The 21440-nt window shown below is 35.1% G+C and overlaps 3 protein-coding genes across 7 annotated transcripts; 2 read left to right on the forward strand and 1 right to left on the reverse strand.

The window, feature by feature from the left end:
• Positions 1-1913: 1913 nt before the first annotated feature.
• Positions 1914-8457, forward strand: LOC117913131 (protein ALTERED PHOSPHATE STARVATION RESPONSE 1). Of its 2 annotated transcripts, XM_034828066.1 has the most exons (5): positions 1914-3111; positions 4310-4485; positions 4818-5041; positions 5895-6703; positions 7733-8457. In XM_034828066.1, the coding sequence occupies exons 1-4, from the start codon at positions 2193-2195 to the stop codon at positions 6697-6699; spliced, it is 2124 nt and encodes a 707-aa protein (XP_034683957.1). In that variant the 5' UTR covers positions 1914-2192; the 3' UTR covers positions 6700-6703; positions 7733-8457. The 2 variants fall into 2 exon arrangements, with proteins under 2 accessions (XP_034683957.1, XP_034683956.1); XM_034828065.1 differs by lacking the exon at positions 7733-8457 and having other exon boundaries at positions 5895-6920.
• A 2085-nt stretch (positions 8458-10542) lies between these two features.
• LOC117912091 (two-on-two hemoglobin-3) lies at positions 10543-15139 on the reverse strand. Its single transcript, XM_034826556.1, has 4 exons — positions 14968-15139; positions 13811-13941; positions 11004-11148; positions 10543-10888 (listed from the first exon to the last, which is right to left on the reverse strand). Exons 1-4 carry the CDS (start codon positions 15102-15104, stop codon positions 10792-10794), a joined length of 510 nt encoding a protein of 169 aa, XP_034682447.1. The 5' UTR covers positions 15105-15139; the 3' UTR covers positions 10543-10791.
• A 935-nt stretch (positions 15140-16074) lies between these two features.
• Positions 16075-20505, forward strand: LOC117913066 (serine/threonine-protein kinase AFC3). 4 transcript variants are annotated; one of them, XM_034827965.1, is made up of 12 exons: positions 16078-16220; positions 16352-16472; positions 17340-17366; positions 17454-17607; positions 17703-17751; positions 18209-18323; positions 18505-18596; positions 18690-18837; positions 19549-19613; positions 19703-19800; positions 20016-20121; positions 20219-20505. In XM_034827965.1, the coding sequence occupies exons 1-12, from the start codon at positions 16125-16127 to the stop codon at positions 20354-20356; spliced, it is 1209 nt and encodes a 402-aa protein (XP_034683856.1). In that variant the 5' UTR covers positions 16078-16124; the 3' UTR covers positions 20357-20505. The 4 variants fall into 4 exon arrangements, with proteins under 4 accessions (XP_034683858.1, XP_034683856.1, XP_034683857.1 ...); XM_034827967.1 differs by lacking the exon at positions 20219-20505 and having other exon boundaries at positions 16075-16220; positions 19703-19825; positions 20016-20107; XM_034827966.1 differs by lacking the exons at positions 18505-18596; positions 18690-18837.
• Positions 20506-21440: the final 935 nt, after the last annotated feature.

The raw sequence follows: 21440 nt of genomic DNA on the forward strand, positions 1-21440 counted from the left end.
AAATTCTAGCCATTGAACGGATGATTAATCATCAGCAATGCCTGAGCAACAATCAAGATGACATTTACACCCAAAAATCAATGTTGTCCAATCGTTACACACAATCGGCGACATTGACAAATGTAAATGCACAGTCAACGACATGGTCTGTAATTCTTGCATGACAAACAATAAATGACACCAATTAGCAACTCTTATTTGGTATGATTTTCCAATCTGAGCTGAGAAAATGACATTGATTATCTTATGAAGGCATAGTATCCACCACAACAACATTCATCAGCGCAGGAAAGACATGAATGCACAATCAACATTGCGACAATGAAGTCATAAGTTCTATAAAAACCCCTCCATAGGCATGAAAAAGGTACATGTGCATATAATCATCTAAAAAGTTGGATTTGCTCTTACTAGATTTTAACTTAAGCTTCGGAGGGGCATGTCCGAACCACCTCTCTGGACATCCTTTTGTGTAGGGAAGAAGTTCGTTTGATCCTAGTGAAACTAGATGGACCTACATCTAGTTAGAACAACATCAACACCCATATTTCAATTTAGGATTATCTTATCCCAACGAACGTATTCCACTGCTAATTTATGTTTGACTATATTTAGGATATGATGACTTATCCACCTAATACAAAATATGTTGAATCATTTCATATCATATTCTATTTCATGTTGCTAACCATATAGGTTATATTTGATTGGTAGGATATAATATGGGATAGAATAAAAAAAGGGATATTATATTTCCTCTCATAAAAAGTTATTAAATCACTTAACCTCTCCTATGTAACCAAACATATGGGATATATTCTCAATCCATTTTTTTTATCCATTTTATATAAAATATGTTAATCTCATGTTTATATATTAAATAATATAATATAAAAATTTATTTATAAAGTTTAAATATTTTAATCATAAATATTGTTAAATATAAAAGAAACTTCACTTTTTTTACATAAAAAAATATTATATATTCTATATTATTGTTTATTCATTTCATAAATTAAATATAAACATAATATAACATATTTAATGTAGATATAATATCATTAGGTATAATAATGGAAAAAAATATATGATATCCATGGTGTATGTTATTTATATTTATATTTGATTTGTAAAAGGGGAAAAATTGGATGGAATCCATATTACATTTTAATGTCAGATATTTTCTTAAAATTATATTGCATTTCAATAGTGGCTATTAAAAAAGAATATGATTTGGAAATGATTGTTTAATAAGTTTTTATTTATTTGGTAATAATATTCTTGATTAAATATTTAAAACTTATAAAAAATGTAATATTATGTTATTAAATATATAAAAATAATTTTTTTTATATTAAATATATACAATATGACTATTATTTTATAATATATTTTATACATATTTTTTATTTCTTCCTTAATAATAAATTTAATTTATTTAAATTAAAATGTGAAAAATAAGTAATATAAAAAATAAAATAATAATAAGAAGAATAAATTTATGATTGTAAATTAAATTTTAGATTATCAAAATAAAAATAAAAAATTGAATAATATGTCACCACTTACTTTATATTGAACAAGAGGCATGATGATTGATGTGATGATGACTGAAATAAGATCTGTCGTCCATAGCCATCCAAACATACTCTCACGGGTTATCGTTCTATTTACCTTTTATTTATGCTTAAAATTCGGACAAAAATTTTGAAATTGAACCGTTAAAAAGAGTGTACTAACTCCATTGGTAATTGGTAAATTGGCAATACTAACACCTATAGTAAACGACGTCGCTTTATGACCTTGAAAAATGTGACCGTTATTGGAAATATGGTGTGGGAGGGACACCACGAATTCAAAGGGAAGCGAGTAGAGGAGAATTGTATACTCTACCAAAAGCACGAAACCCTCCACTCTCCTGCAGTACCAGTCTGGCTGTGCTTGTCAGCATCTCTTTTTCATACTCTCTCCTACTCACTCCCATGTGTTCTTCCCATTTCCCCCACCACGCCTTCTCCGTCTCCGTCTCCTCCTTCTCCTAACCCTAACCCTAATAAATCCTTCTTCGGCCTTGAAGGTTTCTGTTGTTGTTTGCAGTAACTGCCACATTTTCTTTCTTCCATGCGAAACGATTTTTTTTTTTGGATTTTACGTTGGGTGAATCGATAAGAGATTGAAAGAGAATCGGGAAAATGGGGTGTGCGCAATCGAGAATTGAGAATGAGGAGGCGGTTTCGAGATGCAAAGAGCGGAAGATACTCATGAAAGAGGCGCTGGCGGCTCGCAACGCCTTCGCTGCGGGGCACACTGGTTACACCATGGCCTTGAAGAATACCGGCGCCGCGTTGGGCGACTACGGGGAAGGAGAAGCCGAGAATAACCACGACCAGCATCTCCATTCGGCATTTGGAACGGTCTCTGAAGCGGCGGCGATCGATGCCACCCTCCCGCCGCCGCCTCCGCCTCTTCCCAACTACTCACCGAGCCCGCTCAAGCGAACGGTGAGCATGCCGGAGCTTTCGCCGGTAAAAACGCCCGTTGGGTTGAGTATTCCGGTGGTTATTGAAGAAGATAAGCGGGATGATAAGGATGAGCTGATGCGGCGGCGAAATGGCGGTGGAGCGAGGGAGGCGGAGCCCACTCCTCCGCGGACGCCGGCGATGAATGCGGTTCCGCCGCCGCCTCCGGATGCGAAGGGGATGTCTTGGGATTACTTCTTTATGGTGGAGAACATGGCTGGAACCATGCTGACTGAAGAGGATGAGATTAAGGGTGAGAAGAACGAGGATGAGGGTGAGGTGTTTCACGAAATGGGCAATGTGGGTGGCGATGGTGGTGAGGAGAGTGGTGGGGTTGAGCCGAAGACACCGCAGAAGACAGCCGAGAAGGAGGATGAGGAGCTTGTGAAGAAGGCAAAGCAGCTCACACATGCCAATACGGCACCGTTGCCGGAGGTCAGGAGGGGGGTGATTGAGCCTAGTATTAATCTTATGCAGATACTGAATGTGATCGACGATCATTTTCTGAAGGCGTCCGAGAGTGCCCAAGAGGTTACCAAGATGCTAGAGGCAAATCGGATGCATTATCACTCTAATTTTGCAGATAATGGCGGTAATTGCTTTTGCTTTTGCTTTGCTGGCCAATTCCTTTTCTTAAAGTTCTTTAATGCATCTGAAAATTTGGAGATTTAAGGAATCGTAGATCCATATGAATTCATTTTTCCAGATGATCTTTTCCCCTTTCTGTTCTTGTTTGAATTTATCCTAATTTTCTGATTGAATATTCGGAATCCCCCTTTTCTCAAAGTTTGGTAAATACTCATGTATGCTTTATGTAAAAAGTTGCAGCGGAAAAAAATAATAATGATAATAAAGAAGAAAGAAAAGAAAGCATAGATCTAACCGCATTTGAATGCCTTTTCCCCCTCTATGTAAATAGGGGATTACATTAATATGTTGTCTGGTTGTGTTTTTTTTTTCTTTTTTTCTTTTTTTCTTTTTTGTTGTCTTTTCTTTTAGGGTGGGGTGGGGGGTGGTTGTTAAGCTTTTAGAAAGTGCTCCTGAGAAGGTTGGAAAAGAAATATATTTGACTGTAAAAGAGTGGTTTGAATGTTGAAAGCAATGGTGGGTCTGGTGGTAGAGGTGGCAGTGGCAATGGTTGTCCTGGTGGCAGTAGTGTGGTGGTGGTGGTGTAATGCAATATGGACTGGGATGGTAGGTCTTGCCAGTGGTGATGAAGAATGAGGTCCCAGCGGTATGATTGTTGCAGTGGTGCCAGCATATGATGTGGAGGGAATTGCAGTTTTGGTGAGGGAGAGGTATGAAAATGGTGGTGCCTGCAACAGAAGTTTGTTGGTGGTGGTGCAACGGGAACTAGTACCATGGAGACGGCACCACAGAGACATGGTGGTGGCATATGAGGTGGAGGCAATTGTGGTGTTTGCGAGGAAGGAAATATGAAATGGTGGCGCAAGAGATGGCAGTTGATCGGTGGTGGAGGTGGTGTACACAGTGGTGCAAGTGGAGGCGGCCCTGATGGTGGAGGAGGTGGCCCTGATGGTGGAGTAGGTAGCCCTTTTGGTGGCAGTATGATACAAGGACAAATTATTTGCCTTCTACCGTGGAAACAGTTTTGACTGTTTGGAGAAGTTACAAATCCACTGGGATGACAATGTGGACCTAATTACTTAAGACTTTTTTTGTCATTTTTGTTTTGTTTTGTGTGTGTGTGTGAATAGAATCCATTTTTGTTGTTTAATGGAGACTGTCAGTCTCTTGCTAATTAAACTACTGTGCTTTAAGTTTTGCAGGACATATTGACCACTCTGCCAGGGTCATGCGCGTTATTACATGGAATAAGTCAATCAGAGGTATGCACAATGCTGATGATATGAAGGATGTTTTTGATGCAGAAGAATATGAAACTCACGCAACTGTCCTGGACAAGTTGCTGGCATGGGAAAAAAAACTTTATGATGAAGTGAAGGTACATTTTCGTCATTTCATTTGGTTTGGAATGTTTATCCTTTATCTTTTAGTGTGATAAATTATTTGCTATGCTGGGTCTTTTTCATATTATAGGTCATGAGTACCAACTGTACATGATTTCAGAAATCCCAGTTATGTTAAAAATCCTACTGAAAGAACTGAATGCACATGACTTAGAGGTGTATTTTGAGATAGAGCAGTATGAAGTGAGAGTTTATACTATTGAATTCGGGGAAGAATACCTTTTTAAAAAAAAAAATAATACAGGTTTAATGCAAGTTAATCATTGTATATACTGAAATCTTATTTCAATTTGCTTTATGATGATAGGCAGGTGAGCTTATGAAGCATGAATATCAGAGGAAGGTTGCTTTGCTTAACAAGCAGAAGAAACGCAGTGCCAGTACTGAATCATTGGAGAAAACGAAAGCAGCTGTAAGTCATCTGCATACACGATATATAGTTGACATGCAGTCCATGGATTCAACTGTTTCTGAAGTAAATCACATCCGTGATGATCAATTGTACCCAAAACTTGTTGCTCTTGTGGACGGGTAAGTTTCCATTCAGGAAATTTGAAGATTCCTTCTCTACATTCTAGTATTTCACAATATTTTGTCGATGAACACAACATAGCTTCTTTTTAAAAGTATCCCCCCTCCCACACACAACGCACATGCTACAGCTCTCTTGTTTCAACTATAATTGCTGAAAGAAATATTTTTCTAATTATTTTTTCATAATTCATGTCTATTGATTGAACAGATCTAGCCAAAAAGAAATAGAAAACAAACTACGGATTGTTTTGTTCTCTTCCTCTATTATTCAATCTTTAATCATATCTACTGATTGACACAATCTTATATCCCAACACATTACTGGATTTCATTTCTAGTGGACCCTTTTTTACTTAGTTTTTAGTCAGGCCCTTTAACCAACAAAGCTTTTGTTTGTGTTCTTGGACATTGGATCCTCATGTGCTTTTCTGGGCATGCATCATTGTTTTTCTTTATGGATGGTTTCTGACAAAAATAGTATGTTGTCAGTCAAAGTAGTGATCTGAGTCAAAAGTATTCATCTGGTTGTCTTCATTCCAGCACACAAATCAGTAGTTGTGCATTTCTTCAATGTCGTATGCGAACTTAAGGAAGGTGGGGTTTAGTTTTAGGGCTGGCCCATGTGGCTTTTTGCCTTGCTGCTGTCATGTTTTGGTTCTTTCATTCTGTTACATGCCATTTTCTCTCATACATATCATATGAATGGGTCCTTGCCAACCATTGACCTCATGCCCTAAATTTTATCTTTCATGGTATTATAGCAAAAAATATTCAATACCCATCTGCATGTAGTAGTATCTTCCAAAACTAAATGCGGGGTTTTTTTATTAATCTTTGGTATATGCTGCAGGATGGCGAAAATGTGGAATGACATGTGCATGCAGCACAACAGCCAGCTAAAGGTGGTTACAGACCTCAAATCTATTGACATCTCCCAGGCTCCCAAGGAGACGAGCAAGCATCACCATGAACACACCATCCAGCTCTGGAATGAGATCCAAGGATGGCATTCACAGTTTGAAAAGCTTGTGACCCATGAAAAACAATACATCCAGGCACTCAACAGCTGGTTGAAGTTAAATCTAATCCCCATTGAAAGCAGCTTGAAGGAGAAAATCTCATCTCCTCCGAGACCTCAACACCCTCCCATCCAGGCCCTCCTTCACTCATGGCATGACTCTCTGGAGAAGCTTCCTCATGAGCTTGCCAAATCAGCAATCTCCTCCTTTGCTGCTGTGATAAAAACCATCATCCTTCATCAGGAGGAAGAGATGAAACTAAAAGAGAAGTGCGAGGAGACCCAAAAGGAGTATTCGCGCAAGCATCAAGCATTTCAGGACTGGTACCAGAAATACATGCAGCGTAGGACCCCGCCAGATGAAACAGACCCTGAGAAGGGCGACGAAGCCAATCCCAAGGACCCCATCTCAGAGAAACAATTTGTGGTGGAGAGCTTGAAGAAGAAGTTGGAAGAGGAAGTTGAAGCTCACCAAAGACATTGTGTTCAGGTGAGGGAGAAATCACTGGGAAGTCTCAAACTTCGGTTGCCTGAGCTCTTCCGGGCCTTGACAGACTACACTCATGCCTGTTCTGATGCCTATCAAAGATTGAAGGCCATCACTCAATCACAAAGCGTAAATGGTGTTTCTTCTTAACAATGCGAGATTTTTCTTTTTTTCTTTTTTGTGCTTTAAGTTAAACCTCTCCTCGGCTAAGTTTTTGTTTCAGACACCCTTTTCTTCGTCTGCAGTATCTATAGTCTTTCTTGTTCATCTGTAGAAATATTGTTATATATCCGATCATGGGCCCCCAAAGGGGACTATCTGAATTTGGAGCCTAAAAATTAAAGTTCAATGCATTTCTAGAAAAGGTCAAAGAGGACTGAGAAGTGAGCCAAAGGGTGTTTTAATTTTTCTTGAACTGATGAGTTCAGCATAAGGACCAATTCACTTGCTGACATTATACATGTACCAAGTCTTAATTATGTGGAAAGCTGAATGCCATTGGATCAAGAGTGAACAATATTTATACGATTGAGAGCGAAAAATTACAAAAGCAATAAGATTATTTGTAGGGCATATATAACATCATATGATTCAATATCAAAATTTAACCACATTTCCCAAACCTATTAGAAAATTCCTCCTAATCCATGACCCTTAATGCTTTTGGATTTATTTTTCCATTTCAAGCTCAACCTCAAAATGTCTTGAACTACAATCCAAGTCTTAAAACTGTTGGCAAATTTTTATGGCTCAAATGTTTGAAGATTGACCCTGACCAGTCAGATCATCATCATCATTTTTTTGAACTTTAGAGAAGCTTCTTTCACTAAAATAAGTAGTGTGAAAGAAGGAAATTGGGCTGCAGCTATCAAAAATAGACCCTTGAGGCTGGCTTAATTTGACAATTCAAAGTCTGTTGCACTTGCATTACACATTGACTTCACCTCTTAGCCATCACTTTTTACCTTATTTTACCCTTCTATTTTCTAATTTTATATTTGGTTTTGGTTTACTTGTTAAGACCCAACTCCCAAAATCAGTAAAATATAAATAAAAAAAAATTGATAAATATTTGTTAATTTACATTGTCAACTTGAAGTTTTACCATTTTTGGTAAAAATATGGGCTTATCTATCTTGTGCCAGACAGATTTCTAAGATTTTTTTGTGGGCTTTTTGTGAAGCGAGAGAAAGGAAAGAGTCGGCCAATGAGAAGAGCCAAGTCGAGGACTTAGACAATTATTATATGTAGACGAACCTCGTGGAGAGACAGCCTCGAATTGAAGGGCAGAAGTCTGGCCATGCTTACATTTGCTGGAAATGGGGATCAAGCTCTGGTCGAATTCTCGCGGCAAAAGCGTCCGATTGGGCGACTGCAATTCGGGGTCGAAGTGGAGACTACTTTGGAGAAAAATAAAGCAAGAAAACAAGAAAATTTTCCATAATTCTACCCCTCCATCGCGTCTGGCGTCTTATGACATGGACTCCTACTCGCAGAATTTCGATCAAGGCCCAGGGTGGACGGATCCTGAAAACAGGTTCAGGTCCTTCTCCGCACGCTTCGCTGTTCCATCCAAGATTTTGCAAGATAATGACCTTATGGATCGATGTTGATACATAATGGTATATCTGTTTTCTTTACTATACTGCTATGAAATCCTTCTACTCCTTCATACTCTATTGCCTACCTTTGAGCTAAGTCCCTTTTTTTCTTTTCTTTTCTTCTTCTTTTTAAGCCTAGTTGTTAATAGAATAGGAGGCACCAGAACAAGACCAAGAGGAAAAGCTTGGATGTCCCCCACCTTTTTTCCCCCCTAAATTTGGGGCTTTTTTTTTTTATCTTTTCCCTTTGGGCCACAAATAAGTTATCCTTTTTCTATATGTGGAAAGCACAATGATGAAAGCACAAGGAATCTTGCAGGATTTGTCTGGGTTTTTAGGTTATGTTTTTGGTTGTGAAAAATATAAGAAAAAATGTGAGAGAAAAAAAATAAAAAGGAAAGAAAAAACAAGAGAAAATAATAATAAATTTAAAATCAATAAATTATTTTTATATGTTAATTCAAACTCATTTTACTTATTTTCACTTTTCAATATAAAGATTAAATAATTTAAAAATATATAAAATTTTAATTAATCTTACTTATATGTTATTTTCTTTATTATTTTTTATATGACAATCAAATATGAAAAAATTATTTTTCTTAGTATTTTTTTTTTCTTAATATTTTTCGAAACCAAACATAACCTTAATATGGGTTTGGATCGAGGGTATTAGAGATTCAAATGGCTCCATCATGAGAGTAGTAAACCAACTTGGGAGTTGGGACTGTTCTCAATTTACCTATGGCTTTACCCCTTATTCTTCAAGGTGATGAGAATGTTGACAGACCTGCCAATATTCGCTTTTATCATTTTTTTTTTTTTTTTAGATTGATATAATGCTTACTTTTTATAATCAAAAGGAATTTAAGTATACATACTCACAAATTAGTACTAAAACTTGGTTGGACCGATCAATTGATAGCTAAGACCAACTCAATTCCGGGTAACCCAAGAAACTCAATCCAAATTCTACATTTATTACTTAATCTTAATTTTTTAAATTCGGATGGAACTCGGGTTAATTAGATTATATGATTTAAACCTCACCTATAATAATTTTTACATTTTTTTATATATTTATATCAAAATTTAAATAATAAATGAGATAATTTTAAGATAATATCAAAATAAATAAAAATAAATTTATATATATTTGTAAAAAATATAGAAACCTCTTTTCCTTAAAAGGAAGAATAAATAATATATATTTTATTATATAGAATATTATAAATTATAATTGTTCAAATTTTTTTTCCAACCCAACCTAAATTAGATTCAAATTAAAAAACATATAAATAAATTCTAATCCCAATATTAAAAATGATTACACAAACCAAATCGAGGTTGGTTTTTTTATTTTCCTTTTTCTTTAAATAATTTTATCTTTATTAAAATGAAGTCCATCAGATTCCAAGAAAGCCCACACTTTTCCATTACTAGTCAAATATTTTGATGATATATTTCCAGAGCAGGACTACACCTATGGGCCCCACACCAAACTTTTATTTCAATTTTGATTAAATTTTCTCCATCTTTTTCATGGATCTTCATTTTGATCAAATTATCCCATTCTTTTTGTTGCGCTTGTGTGTGTGGACATGTTGATAATCTCTATATAATCTACACATTAAAGTTAATCAAAGTTAGATTTGTTGTGTAAAAGTAAAGATATCAAAAATAGTTTCATGAGGTTCAACCAATTATTTTAATCTAAGTTTGCCTAATGGTATCATTCCTTCATTGATCAAATTTTTCAATTTTTGGAAAGTATTCTTTGGAGAAGTTTTCATTTCTTCAAATTAACGATGTAATTTAATTTAGAAACTGCTTTTAAAATAATTTTCTAAAAGTACAAAAAAATAAATTTTTGAGAATTTATTTTAAAAGCAAGGTTTTTTTAGAACAAATTTAGATATGTAAATGTGTAGTTCTTTTAAGAAGAATAAGCTCAAAAAAATATTTTTTTTTGTTTTGAGTTCTCGAAAACTATTTTTTAAAAACATTCCCATTTAGGAACTAAATTTCAAAAATAATTTCAATTTGAGTATAAAAGTGCATTTGACAGTGATTAAAAAAAGTATTTTTAGTTTTTTTAACATATTAGAAAAAGTAAAAACACTTCTCAGAATTACTGTCAAATGCACTCTTATAGTGTGTTTGATAATATTTCTAGTCTTTCTAACTCTTGAAAATATTTATTTTTTAAATATTAGAAATATTAAAAACACTTTCAAAATCATTTTCAAACACACTCTTAATCCATAAAATAGTGTAAAATTTCGTTGGGAAAAAGGAAAAACAAGTTTGCCATAATTCCATGCAGCTGTATCTTAGACATCCTAGAAGAGTAGCTCACATTTATCCCTTTCCCAAATCACAGAAAGGCAGATACAGGCAAGCTCCCAAAATGCAATAAGATAAAAGCAAATGTTCAATAATCTCAAGAACCCAGACCTATAATTAGATATTGTGAATCAATCTGGATATGGATGTAAACATTCACTTTTCAAGATTTTTCTTGATATGAAGGCTGTGAAAATTTTATCCCTTTTTCACATTTATAATAATAAGATCAAAGCAGTTTTTAAATGGTAAAATCTTAAATGTGTTCTTCTGAAAATGGAAGCAAGAAATTATGTCATACTGCAGCTGGTTTGCTGGCTCCATGCTTACAGGGAACTCCTTGGTTACGATTCTTCAACTCATCTCCAGCCACAAGGAAGAAAGCAGTGTGCCTGAAAAACAAAACCAGATATGCAATGTGTTCTAATTTTGGAATGAAAGATGCTGTTTAGGTATCAATTGAGAAAGCGACCAATGAGAGGCTAATTAGGGGGGAGTTTAATTTACCTGAAAAAATTCATCATTTTGGTTTTTGAATCTGCATCAATTTCTGTGACACCATCCAGTGCTTGTTGCATGTGATGCAACCACCTCTCCGCAGCTTGGTGGGTGACGGGGAATGGCCGATGACGTCCAATCAGCGCTGGATGGCCTGCAGAAAATAATTTTAAGGATCTCATTTGACATACCATTTAATTATTTGTGAAGCTAAAGAATTGCAGATGGCATTAACGTTAAGAACCAAAGCTGCTAGATTTTTGTTTCTTATTAATACTATTTGAAAGATAACCTTGATAGGTGAATCTATATCCTTAAATCACAGTAATTAGCAGGAGGAAGGAGGAAAAAGCATAAGCTGTGAGAGTGTTTGGCATGTAGGTATGAGAATGGAAATGAGTGTGAATCACAATACCATGTGCAGGAGAGAAATCAAAATCCTCACAAGAGTGGGTTTGTTTTCCATGAGAAAGAATTGTTGTTCCTATTCCTATTTCTAATTTGTAATCCAGATGTAGTAATGAATGGGAAATGGAATGGATTTCCCATTTCTATTTCTTATTCTGGCATTCCAAGCACAACCAGAAAGATGATGGTGGAGCTAAACATTCTCTTACTTCTAATCAGTAAGAACTTCAGTTTCTCATGGCTAGAGGACTGAACTAAAGCAGGTAACGACCGAACTAAAGGGCACCTTAGGAACTCTCTAACTGGAATGCACACAATGAGCAGTAATTTTGCATCATGTCATGGTTCAGAATTTACTAGGGTTTAGACTTGCAAAAGAGTTTGCAAACTGCTCCTCTCTCTCGTTGTGTATTTTTCCATATATACTTTTTGCACGTTCCTATTGTAGAATAAATAAAAGTTGGCAGATAAAAAATGCTTCCAGAGAAGCCATATCACAAGTTTAATTCACTTGATCCAAAATGTTAGGTATCTTCTCCCTCAGTTTACAGAAAACTCAAAATCAAACGGTTTTGACAGTCCAAATTGTTCAATCTATTGCAAAGCCTTCATTTGGAAGCTAAATAGAATACCAGAGGTGAGATCAGAACCCACAAGGTAAGTAGGCCAAACAAATTAAGGTGTGATAAAGAACCACAAGTTGTATCCATTAATGAATCACTACCACTACATTGCTGCCAATTTCAACATTACTGCTTATTTGTGGCAGTAACCATTAGTATGACCAAGAATTATTTGACATTGTGTGTTTGTTTCTTAGCATGATATTTTCTACAATAATAAAGTTTTGTATACCCATGTGCTATTATGACACAATTACCTATGTTAACAAATGTTCTTGACTATTTGGGCGATGTCCTGTTTTTTGTGTCATAATAGCACATGGGTATACAAAACTTTATTATTGTAGAAAATATCATGTTAAGAAACAAACAGGACATTGCTCAAACAGTTGAGAACATTTGTTAACATAGGTAATTTGCATTGTGGACCACCTCATACCATGACTGGTATTCTATTACAAAAATCCACAAGAATGCAAAATAATCTTCCGAGGACAAAAGTTACTCAGTTAACATTCCTCTCCACAGCAGTCACCTGGCAAGAGAATCTAGGAGACCTATTTATTCGTACTATTATATGAAATGTAGCGGTTTTATGAATGAAAACATAGCATGGAAGCTGAATTTCAAGTTAAATTCTGTGTGGAAATGAAAAGGTTTGGAAAGTTGCTCATTTATACTACTTATTCTAGACTATTTGGAGGAAGAGAAGTAGGAGTGCTTTTGAAAACCTTGAAAAAGTAGAACAAGCAATTAAATAGCCCTTCATGTAATTTTTTGGAGTGGGTCGAAGTGTATATAGGTAATAGCTGCTTCACCATGATACTTTGTGGAGTGGCTACATTCTAATTAAGGCATGGTTGTTGCTTTTTGTGTACCATCTCGCCTTGTTTTGGCATTTTGATACCTTTGCATACATCGTGTATGCTTTTGTGCACTGTTAATATATTTGATCTTAACCTTTAAAAACAAGAATTGTGTGAAAGCACATGTTCAAAATCAGCTCCATAAGCAGTTCAAGAAAGTGGTGACCTTCAGCCTGATAGAATCTAGGACACCGATATCACTTACTTTCTATAAGAAATGCAAATGACAAAGTTGTGATGAGAGAGCTTTGTCTCTAGTGTTTACGTTCTGGTTGTAACAGGGGCTTGAGAGGGTGAAATAAGAATGAGAACAGTTTAGGAAATCATATTCGCTAAGAACACATATTTCATGGAAGAGGTGAACATATCAACTCAAATTCCATAAACTTAAGATGTGATGAAGGAGAATAAGGATATGTATCAGTTCTATGGATATGAGAGTGACATTTTATGAAGCTACATCTGATTACAAGTATGACAAGATTTGAAAACTTGGTTTAAGGAACATCATGAAAACATGTGAACTGATTATTGCCTACCTTGTGTTATATTGCTAACATATTGAGCTTGTTTTGAGGGACAGAAGGATGTCTATTTGTGAGGCTTTGGCTGTTACGTAATTCTTTTTCTTTTCCACATCTTTTTCTCCAAGCTCTCTCTGATGATATTTATGTGTGGGTATGTATATGCATGTCTTTGTGTTCTGATTTCTTACTGATATTAAAACTTTCATGGAAACAATTTTTTGGGTACTAACATGATTAATATATGATACAGTGAAAGATGGAGGCACCGGGTGTTTGTGTTGTACAAACCCTAATTTTTCTGATTTGTGATGATCCCAGTCACAATCTAGAGTCAAAAGAATTTGATGTGAAGAATAGCATTTTCATAAATAAATAAATAAATTGCTCCTTACCTTTCCTTTGGGAATATAAAGGGGGCCCTCCCATTCGCTGTACAAAGAATTCATATTGATTCTGAATTGCTTCTTCTTTCTTAGAATTAGCAAAAATCAAACGAAACCATTCCTCTTCATCGTCATAAACCCTAATTTCCATATCAAAATAATCATATGGAATCTTATATTAGCTCAAACTAGCACGTAAATTGAATAGAACTACCTAAGAAAATTAAATTAAAAAAATGTCCCATTTGATTGCTGAGAAAATTAAGGAAAAGAAGATAGAAGAGGGAATTATGAATTGCTTAGTTTTTTCTTCATTCACTCACCAAACAGACTTAGATCAAGATAAAATACAAAGTAAAGCTATTTCTTTTTGAGGCAAATGATCGTCCTATGCTCACAGGTTCTTCTCATAATTAAAAAAAATAGGATTCAAAACTAAAATTTTATTGCCAGATTTCTGTAAAGAAACCAAACGGATTGTATTGAGCTTAGTGAAGTTTGGCATTTAATTTTCGAGGATCCCAACTAATGCAAAATCTATGATCCAAAATCTCAATTTCTATTATTATTTTTTTTTCCTGCATTTTCTTAGCATCCATACAAAACTCCAACCAGACTAACGCCAAGCTGCTTGTTTTGCTCAGTTTTCTCATTAATCAAACAGAGAACAAATTAAAATCAACTTCAAAACACTTGATAAAATTAAAATCGAAACCATAAACTATTCCCTTGAAAATCCAAAAAACGTTAAAACAAAATTTCCCTTCTCTTCGTCTATCTCAGTTTTCCGGAGAATCATTCAAGAATAAAATAAAAACTAAGAACTAGAAAATTTACATTTTTCTTTTCATTACCTCGAACCTACCAACCAAAAATATCTGATCAGCCTCCTCCAACATCCATGAACCAAAACAACATAAATCATAAGACTCAAAAGACTTCCTCCTTTTTTTACACATTTTCTCAGCAACCAAACAGACCTTAAATTAAAACAAAAACTTAAAAAATAAAAATGAAAAATAAGAAACATTTCCTTAAACAAAATGACCAAAATAATACAACTCAAAAAATTTTCCCCCATTTTCCGACTTCCTCCCATCAATCAAATAGACCTCAAATTAAAACAATTTTAAAAACAAAAAATTGTGTAATTGTTGGTAAAGAACCTGGTGTAGAAATTGGTGGAGAGGTTGATGAAGGTCTGAAGGCCCAATTTCTGAAAGAGATTGGTGTTGTCGATTTCAAAGGCGTCGTTTTGGGAGACTCCGCTCCACTCCGAGGCCTTCTCCTGTAGGCTCTGCATTTTAAATCTCGTTGGCCACAGTCTACACTCCTTCCCTGTTGGCTTTTATAGTGGTGGGCGGGTGGCTCGTGGCGGTCGCGTGGTTAGCACGCTTTTTGAAGTGGAATACTGGATTAACCGTGGATTCCATCGCAAAGAAAAACTGTTGGCTGTCGGGACCACGGTTTTTCGTGGTCTCATCGTTAGCTCACAGTGTTGTCATCGGCAAGGAGAGTTGTTTGGAGCCAAAATCTCCTCCATGGCCAAAAATATTATCTTATGTTCGCGTTTCGAAGATGCGTTTCTAATGTATTGAAAACGGGGCTTTAGAATTTATGAAAAATTATATTTTTAAAATATGATTTCTCATTATCTAATTTTTTAAATTTTATCAAATATATAATATTTTTTAAATTAAAAACACTCTCTAAAATTATTATTAAACGAACTCTAAGTTTACAATTTTTAATAAGTGGAAATCGTTTTTCTAAATAAGATGATTGTCTTATTCTTTAATAGAAATATCTCTAATTATAAAAAAGGAATATAAATATATAAGCAAATATGCTATTAAATTATCATTATTACTTTGATTCCAATTGGGTGTCCATGGCTCAAAACCCAGTCCAATCCGGAATTTTGGCCCGGCCCAAGGTTATGTGCTTATAAATCTATTTGGAAATACTTTTTAAACATATTCATCCATAAATCTGTCTTCAAAAGTGCATATTATGATATTAACATGAAGCTAGCCAAATTAAACGGGCTAAGCCCAAACCTGAAGCCCATAGCAGACAAATGAATAATTTCATGGCCCATAAAGGTGTCCATGGCCCAGCCCATCTTGCTCGGCAGTCTACTGTTCTACAACTTCACATGCAAGCCCATTAACGGACAGCCGCGCGTGAAAAGCGTGGAAGCAGCAAAAAACACCTCTGGCAATAGTACTTCCTCTTTGCTATAAATCAAACCCTAGTCACTTAGATTATTGCATAAATTTTTTATGCAGACGGAGAGACGGGAATAGAGTCGGTAGCCTTAATGGTGAGCATGGGATTGGGATCAGTGGTGGAGAAGGAGAGAAGCAGGAAACGACCTCGTCTCGCCTGGGATGTGGCTCCATCTCAGCAACGAGAGGTTCATTCTTTTGGATCAACCTAGGGTTAGGGTTAGGGGTCTCAGAGGTTGAAATTTGGTGAGAGAAACAGCTAGGGTTTCTGGATTTGATTATTCTGACATGCGTGGGATGGTTCGGTGAATGTTTGTAGGCTGATCGGCTGCCCACCGCGGTGAATCATGAAAGCTTGAGACGCCAATCGCCGCCGAGGAGGGATGACGATCGTGAAGGCCATTACGTCTTCGGTCTTGGTGAAAATCTTACTCCAAGATGTAAGAGTTTCTCCTCAATTCTTCCAGATTCTCAATGATTTTTTGTATTTATGTTCATGTAGATGTCCTGTTATGAATTGGGATTTATTTCAAAAGAAGTGGTGGTTTCGGACTGTTTGGCTGCGATATGAGAACCAGTTTCTGGAAAATATTTTCTAACCAAAAAACATGTTTGAAAGCTAATTCTTTCGGGTGGGTTTCCACTTTCAACTTTTGAAGTAGGCACAATTTTCTTTCAGCCCAAAAAATAACGGCTTTACCATATGTTTGGTGGTTGGAAAATTTGTGGGAAAACGCAAAGAAAAGAAAATAGAAGAAATGGAAAAGGGAAAATAAAAAATAGATTTAAAGTTAAATAAATTATTTGTATATGCCTTTTTTAACTCATTTCATTTATTTTTCTTGATAAAATATTTTCCTTAACAACTTCTTTTTATTCATTTGTCCAATACTTTATTGAAACCAAACATGGTGTCAAGTTTCCTTAAAACAGCCTATTTTTAAAGAAACATTGTTTGGTTTTCATAGATAATTAGAATGCTAGATTTTGATATATGGGAAGCTAAACACCAATGCGGCCTCAAATAACCTTTTTTTGGGTTGTTTTATACTCATTTTTGTTGGTTTTAATTCTTTTTTTGAATTATTGGAGGAATAGATGTAAATTTCTAATCCAAACTGGCTGAAAGTGTCATCATTGAGCACTTTGAATTTTGGAAATCAAAAGCGGGTAAACTTATGTTTTAAGTCTTATGCTAAAGTGCTAATGATACAACCCACCTCATGCTTTCATATTTTAGGCAATTTATTTGTTTTTTCCTTCCAAATTCTAACAATTGTGCTTCCTTTTAATATTCTGTTATGCAGATAAAATACTCAGCAAGATGGGTGAAGGTTAGCTGTCAAGTGCTCTGCTGTCTGCAAGATCTTATATTTTTGTGATTCTGCTTCTATGATCTCAGCAAATTGCTAGTACTGTAGGCACTTTTGGCCGGGTTTTGGAATGTTGGGATCGTGATACACGGGAATATGTTGCAATCAAGGTAGTTCGAAGCATAAGCAAGTACCGTGATGCAGCAATGGTTGAAATTGGTGTGCTTCAACAACTTGTTAAGAATGATAAATGCAGATTGCGGTACATATCCACTAGATTTTCTGCTGAATGGAAGGTTGACGGTAGTTGGTTTTATGCCCTGCTCTAATGTTTATGAATTTTCTTCCTTTCTACAGCTGTGTGCAGATTCAGCACTGGTTTGATTACCGGAATCACATATGCATAGTGAGTACTCCAATGAAATTTGTCCTGTTTCTCTCTGTTGATTTTGTTGCTTGTGTTAAGAAAATTATGTTACTTGTCCTCTTGTATAGTTTGCGTTCTATCTTGAGAATGTTATTTACCTCTTAAAAGGTCCTCATATTTCCCAAAAGATGTGATTGGGGATCAGTTAACATCCAGATGGGTCTAATTCAATATGTGGCTTACTTGTTTTTTGAAATATTTGTTAACTCTCATTTCTATCTCCTTGTTGATTGCACTTGGCCATTTTGTTCTTCACCATCATTGAGTTGGATGGTATTTAATATAGTGGATTTTTTCATATGTACCTTCTAAATAAATAGAGTTGCTAAAATTTGCTGTGATAGTTTGAATTAATTTCTCCCTGTGGACTTCATTCGTAAGACTGGAAACTTAACATTGAAATCTTCCTTTGAATGCACTTTAATGGTGTTACCAGGTGTTTGAGAAGCTTGGACCAAGTTTATTTGATTTTCTAAAGAGAAATAAATACTGCCCATTTCCTGTGGATCTTGTTCGGGAATTTGGACGTCAGCTTTTGGAATCTGTAGCATGTGTGTGCATTGTCCTTGGCCCTTGCTTTATCTCTCATTCTGTATTTTATTTTCTAACCTAACCAATTACCCAGATCTGTTTTTTGGGCCTGTTTTGTTTGTCCAGGACTGTACCTCTGTATTATGTTTGTGTCCCTTTTTTGTTTTAACATGATTTTCCTTGCTTTACAATATCCAACAGATGTGCATGATTTATGCTTAATCCATACTGACCTGAAGCCAGAAAATATACTTCTTGTATCATCTGAGTGTATAAAGCTTCCTAGCTCCAAGGTATTTGGCCTTTTACAATTGGGAAATCATTCCATTTTGGATTTGGGTATAGATGCATTTATAATATTTAAATAAATGCTTGGAATGGTACAGAGGTTTTCTTCCGATGAAACTCACTTCAGGTGCTTGCCAAAGTCGAGTGCAATTAAGCTGATTGATTTTGGTAGTACTGCATATGATAATCAGAACCATAGCTCCATTGTTTCCACAAGGCATTACCGAGCACCCGAGGTTATTCTAGGTAACTAGTTATCGTGTTGGCAAAATACAGATATGTTGCTTATGTTATTTCCGTTTGTGTATTATGTCCTCGTTTCAACCACACAAATTCTGGTGGTTGATAACAGTATTCCAAATTGGTGCTTGGAAATAGATTTAAAAGAGAATAAAATAGAAAAGAATGCATTGCAGGCTCTATAAACAGAGACTCACATTTCCCAAAAATGGTTAATAAGAACAGCACCACATTAACATTATTCGTAGGACCAAACATCCCACGATTCCTCTCGATTAGAGATAAATCTGTTTTTGTTTCAACCACACACATTACTTTGGCTGCATTGCAATATGTTGAATCTATTGGTTTTACTACTTACCATAATGAACAGAATTATTAGATAATACAGACTTACAATAATGAACAAAACTATTAAATAATACAGTTAAAATAATTAGTACAATAGTGCAATTTGCTTTTTGTCGGCAGAACTTTTGGATCAGTTCGTTGCTAGAGTGGTTCTAGTTGTTCTTTTCTTCTTCTTCTGGAAAGAAAACTTTGTTTGTGTCCCTGTTCATTTTGAGATATTATTCTAGTGATCAGCTTATTGACAATACAAGACTTGTCAGAATTTTGCGTGTTGAAGCACATTTTAAATCCTGTGTGGCTTATCAGTGCCCCGGTTTTTAGTGATTTCCTTTTTTCTCATCCACATTATAAATGCATTTATTGCAGGTTTGGGATGGAGTTATCCATGTGATTTATGGAGTGTTGGTTGCATACTAGTGGAACTTTGTGTGGTCAGTCCCCACTTATTCTGATGTATTAAGCCATGTTGTGATATGGACCATTGTGATCAGAACTCCTAAACTGTGTATAATTTTGACAGGGTGAAGCATTATTTCAGACACATGAGAACTTGGAGCATTTGGCCATGATGGAGAGGGTGTTGGGACCTCTGCCAGAGCATATGATTCGGAGGGCAAGGTAAGTTTTCTTTGTGAAGATTATGGTAAGGAAACGGTTTCATCTGTTGGAAAAGATGGTACATATATAAAAGTTGTTGAACATTGCTAATTCTAAAAGGCCATTCTAGCACTTGATCATTGCTGTCCCTCCCTCTATTTTTGTATGCATCTAAAATTCATGAATGATGTTTCGATATCACCCTTTAATGCAATTTTATATCTGTATATTTGCAGCCGAAGTGTTGAAAAGTATTTCAGGGGAGGATCACGGTTGAATTGGCCTGAAGGAGCAGTTTCTAGGGAAAGTATCAGAGCAGTAAAGAAGCTTGACCGTCTGAAGGTTCCACCATTTTCTCCTTCTGCCTTTGATTTCAATAAACCTGAAGTTCCACTTTTCTGGTACATTTTTTAGTAAACTGTATGTCTGGTAAATGCAGGATATGGTATTACAGCATGTGGGGAGCTCAAGATCATCTCTTACTGACTTGCTTTATGGTTTATTGAAGTTTGATCCAGCGCAGCGGCTTACAGCCCGACAAGCACTGAACCATCCCTTCTTTAAGAATCCGACCTGAGAATTGAGAAGCACCACCATGTATCCGGAATATGGAAATATAATATAAAATAGCAGGGGCTCAGTCTCAGACAAGAAGTCTGAGGTTTTGTGGTTTCCCATCCTGTACAAATATTTAACTTAATGCAAAATCTTTATCCTTGGCCAAGACCTATTTGTCTTTGATCTTCAGATCGAAAATACACCTCTAGAAAAAGATTATTTTTCTAATAGCACTTTTATCATAAACATTATCAAGAAAAAAAAAAATCAGTTAGGCACTTAGGCTATTGTTTGGTTTCAGAAAATTTGGAAAAAAAAAAATGAGGGAAAAAAAAGGAGAAAGGAAAAGGGTAATTTGGGGATTTTAATAAAAATATTTTTATTTTAAAAAAATTGATGTAAAAAGAGTTTTAGTGAACGTAAATATATATTTTTTTTAAAAAGTGCAACAGAAAATATTATTAGGAATTTTTCAAATTTTAAATATTTGTCAACTGGTTATTCTTTGCTGTTCATTTATAATCATATAGATCTATAAAATATTCTTTATATTTTTAATTACTTTTAAAAATATTCTATATAAAAAAAAAGGTTTTATTAAGTTATTTGATTATACCGTCTCCCGCAAATAATCGGGCAAGAGCTCTTCAATCCCACAAATAATCGCGAATGAATTCTTCATCCGTTGTGCAAAAACTCGTTGCTTCATTCCAAAAAACATACATGCTTAATCTTCAACTTCAATCAAACTTATTATTAGAAAAAATAAAAAGATTGTATAAATAAAAGTAAATATCCATAGAGGGTGAAACATCTCTTTTCCTATATAACAACACATCAAAAATCTAGAATTTTCTTTTCCAGTTGAAAAACAACACATTCAAATGATAAAATTCTCTTTTAAAGTGGTTATTTAGACCATTGAAAAACAATTTACGTTTTATGGAATAAACTTTAAGATTTTAAAAAATGGAATAAACTTTAAGATTCTAAAAACAAAGAGAGATAAAATATAATATTTTTCAAAATAAATAAAGAAGAGGTAAAGAGGGTTTTAGCTTAAAAACTCTTAATACAATTATTTTATTTTATTGTTCATATCC

This window comes from Vitis riparia, chromosome 4 (assembly GCF_004353265.1).
Source record: "Vitis riparia cultivar Riparia Gloire de Montpellier isolate 1030 chromosome 4, EGFV_Vit.rip_1.0, whole genome shotgun sequence".
Classification (NCBI taxonomy): domain Eukaryota; kingdom Viridiplantae; phylum Streptophyta; class Magnoliopsida; order Vitales; family Vitaceae; genus Vitis; species Vitis riparia.

Excerpts from the sequence above, each read along its gene's own strand:
- LOC117913066 (XM_034827965.1), top strand. The coding sequence starts at position 16,125 with ATGGTGAGCATGGGATTGGGATCAGTGGTGGAGAAGGAGAGAAGCAGG. Across the intron at positions 18,597-18,689 it reads TAAAGCTTCCTAGCTCCAAG|AGGTTTTCTTCCGATGAAAC; the intron begins GTATTTGGCCTT and ends GGAATGGTACAG. Across the intron at positions 18,838-19,548 it reads AGCACCCGAGGTTATTCTAG|GTTTGGGATGGAGTTATCCA; the intron begins GTAACTAGTTAT and ends CATTTATTGCAG.
- LOC117913131 (XM_034828066.1), top strand. The coding sequence starts at position 2,193 with ATGGGGTGTGCGCAATCGAGAATTGAGAATGAGGAGGCGGTTTCGAGA. Across the intron at positions 4,486-4,817 it reads AACTTTATGATGAAGTGAAG|GCAGGTGAGCTTATGAAGCA; the intron begins GTACATTTTCGT and ends TTATGATGATAG. Across the intron at positions 5,042-5,894 it reads CTTGTTGCTCTTGTGGACGG|GATGGCGAAAATGTGGAATG; the intron begins GTAAGTTTCCAT and ends TATATGCTGCAG.
- LOC117912091 (XM_034826556.1), bottom strand. The coding sequence starts at position 15,104 with ATGCAGAGCCTACAGGAGAAGGCCTCGGAGTGGAGCGGAGTCTCCCAA. Across the intron at positions 13,942-14,967 it reads TCCACCAATTTCTACACCAG|GGTTTATGACGATGAAGAGG; the intron begins GTTCTTTACCAA and ends TATGGAAATTAG. Across the intron at positions 11,149-13,810 it reads TTTATATTCCCAAAGGAAAG|GCCATCCAGCGCTGATTGGA; the intron begins GTAAGGAGCAAT and ends TATTTTCTGCAG.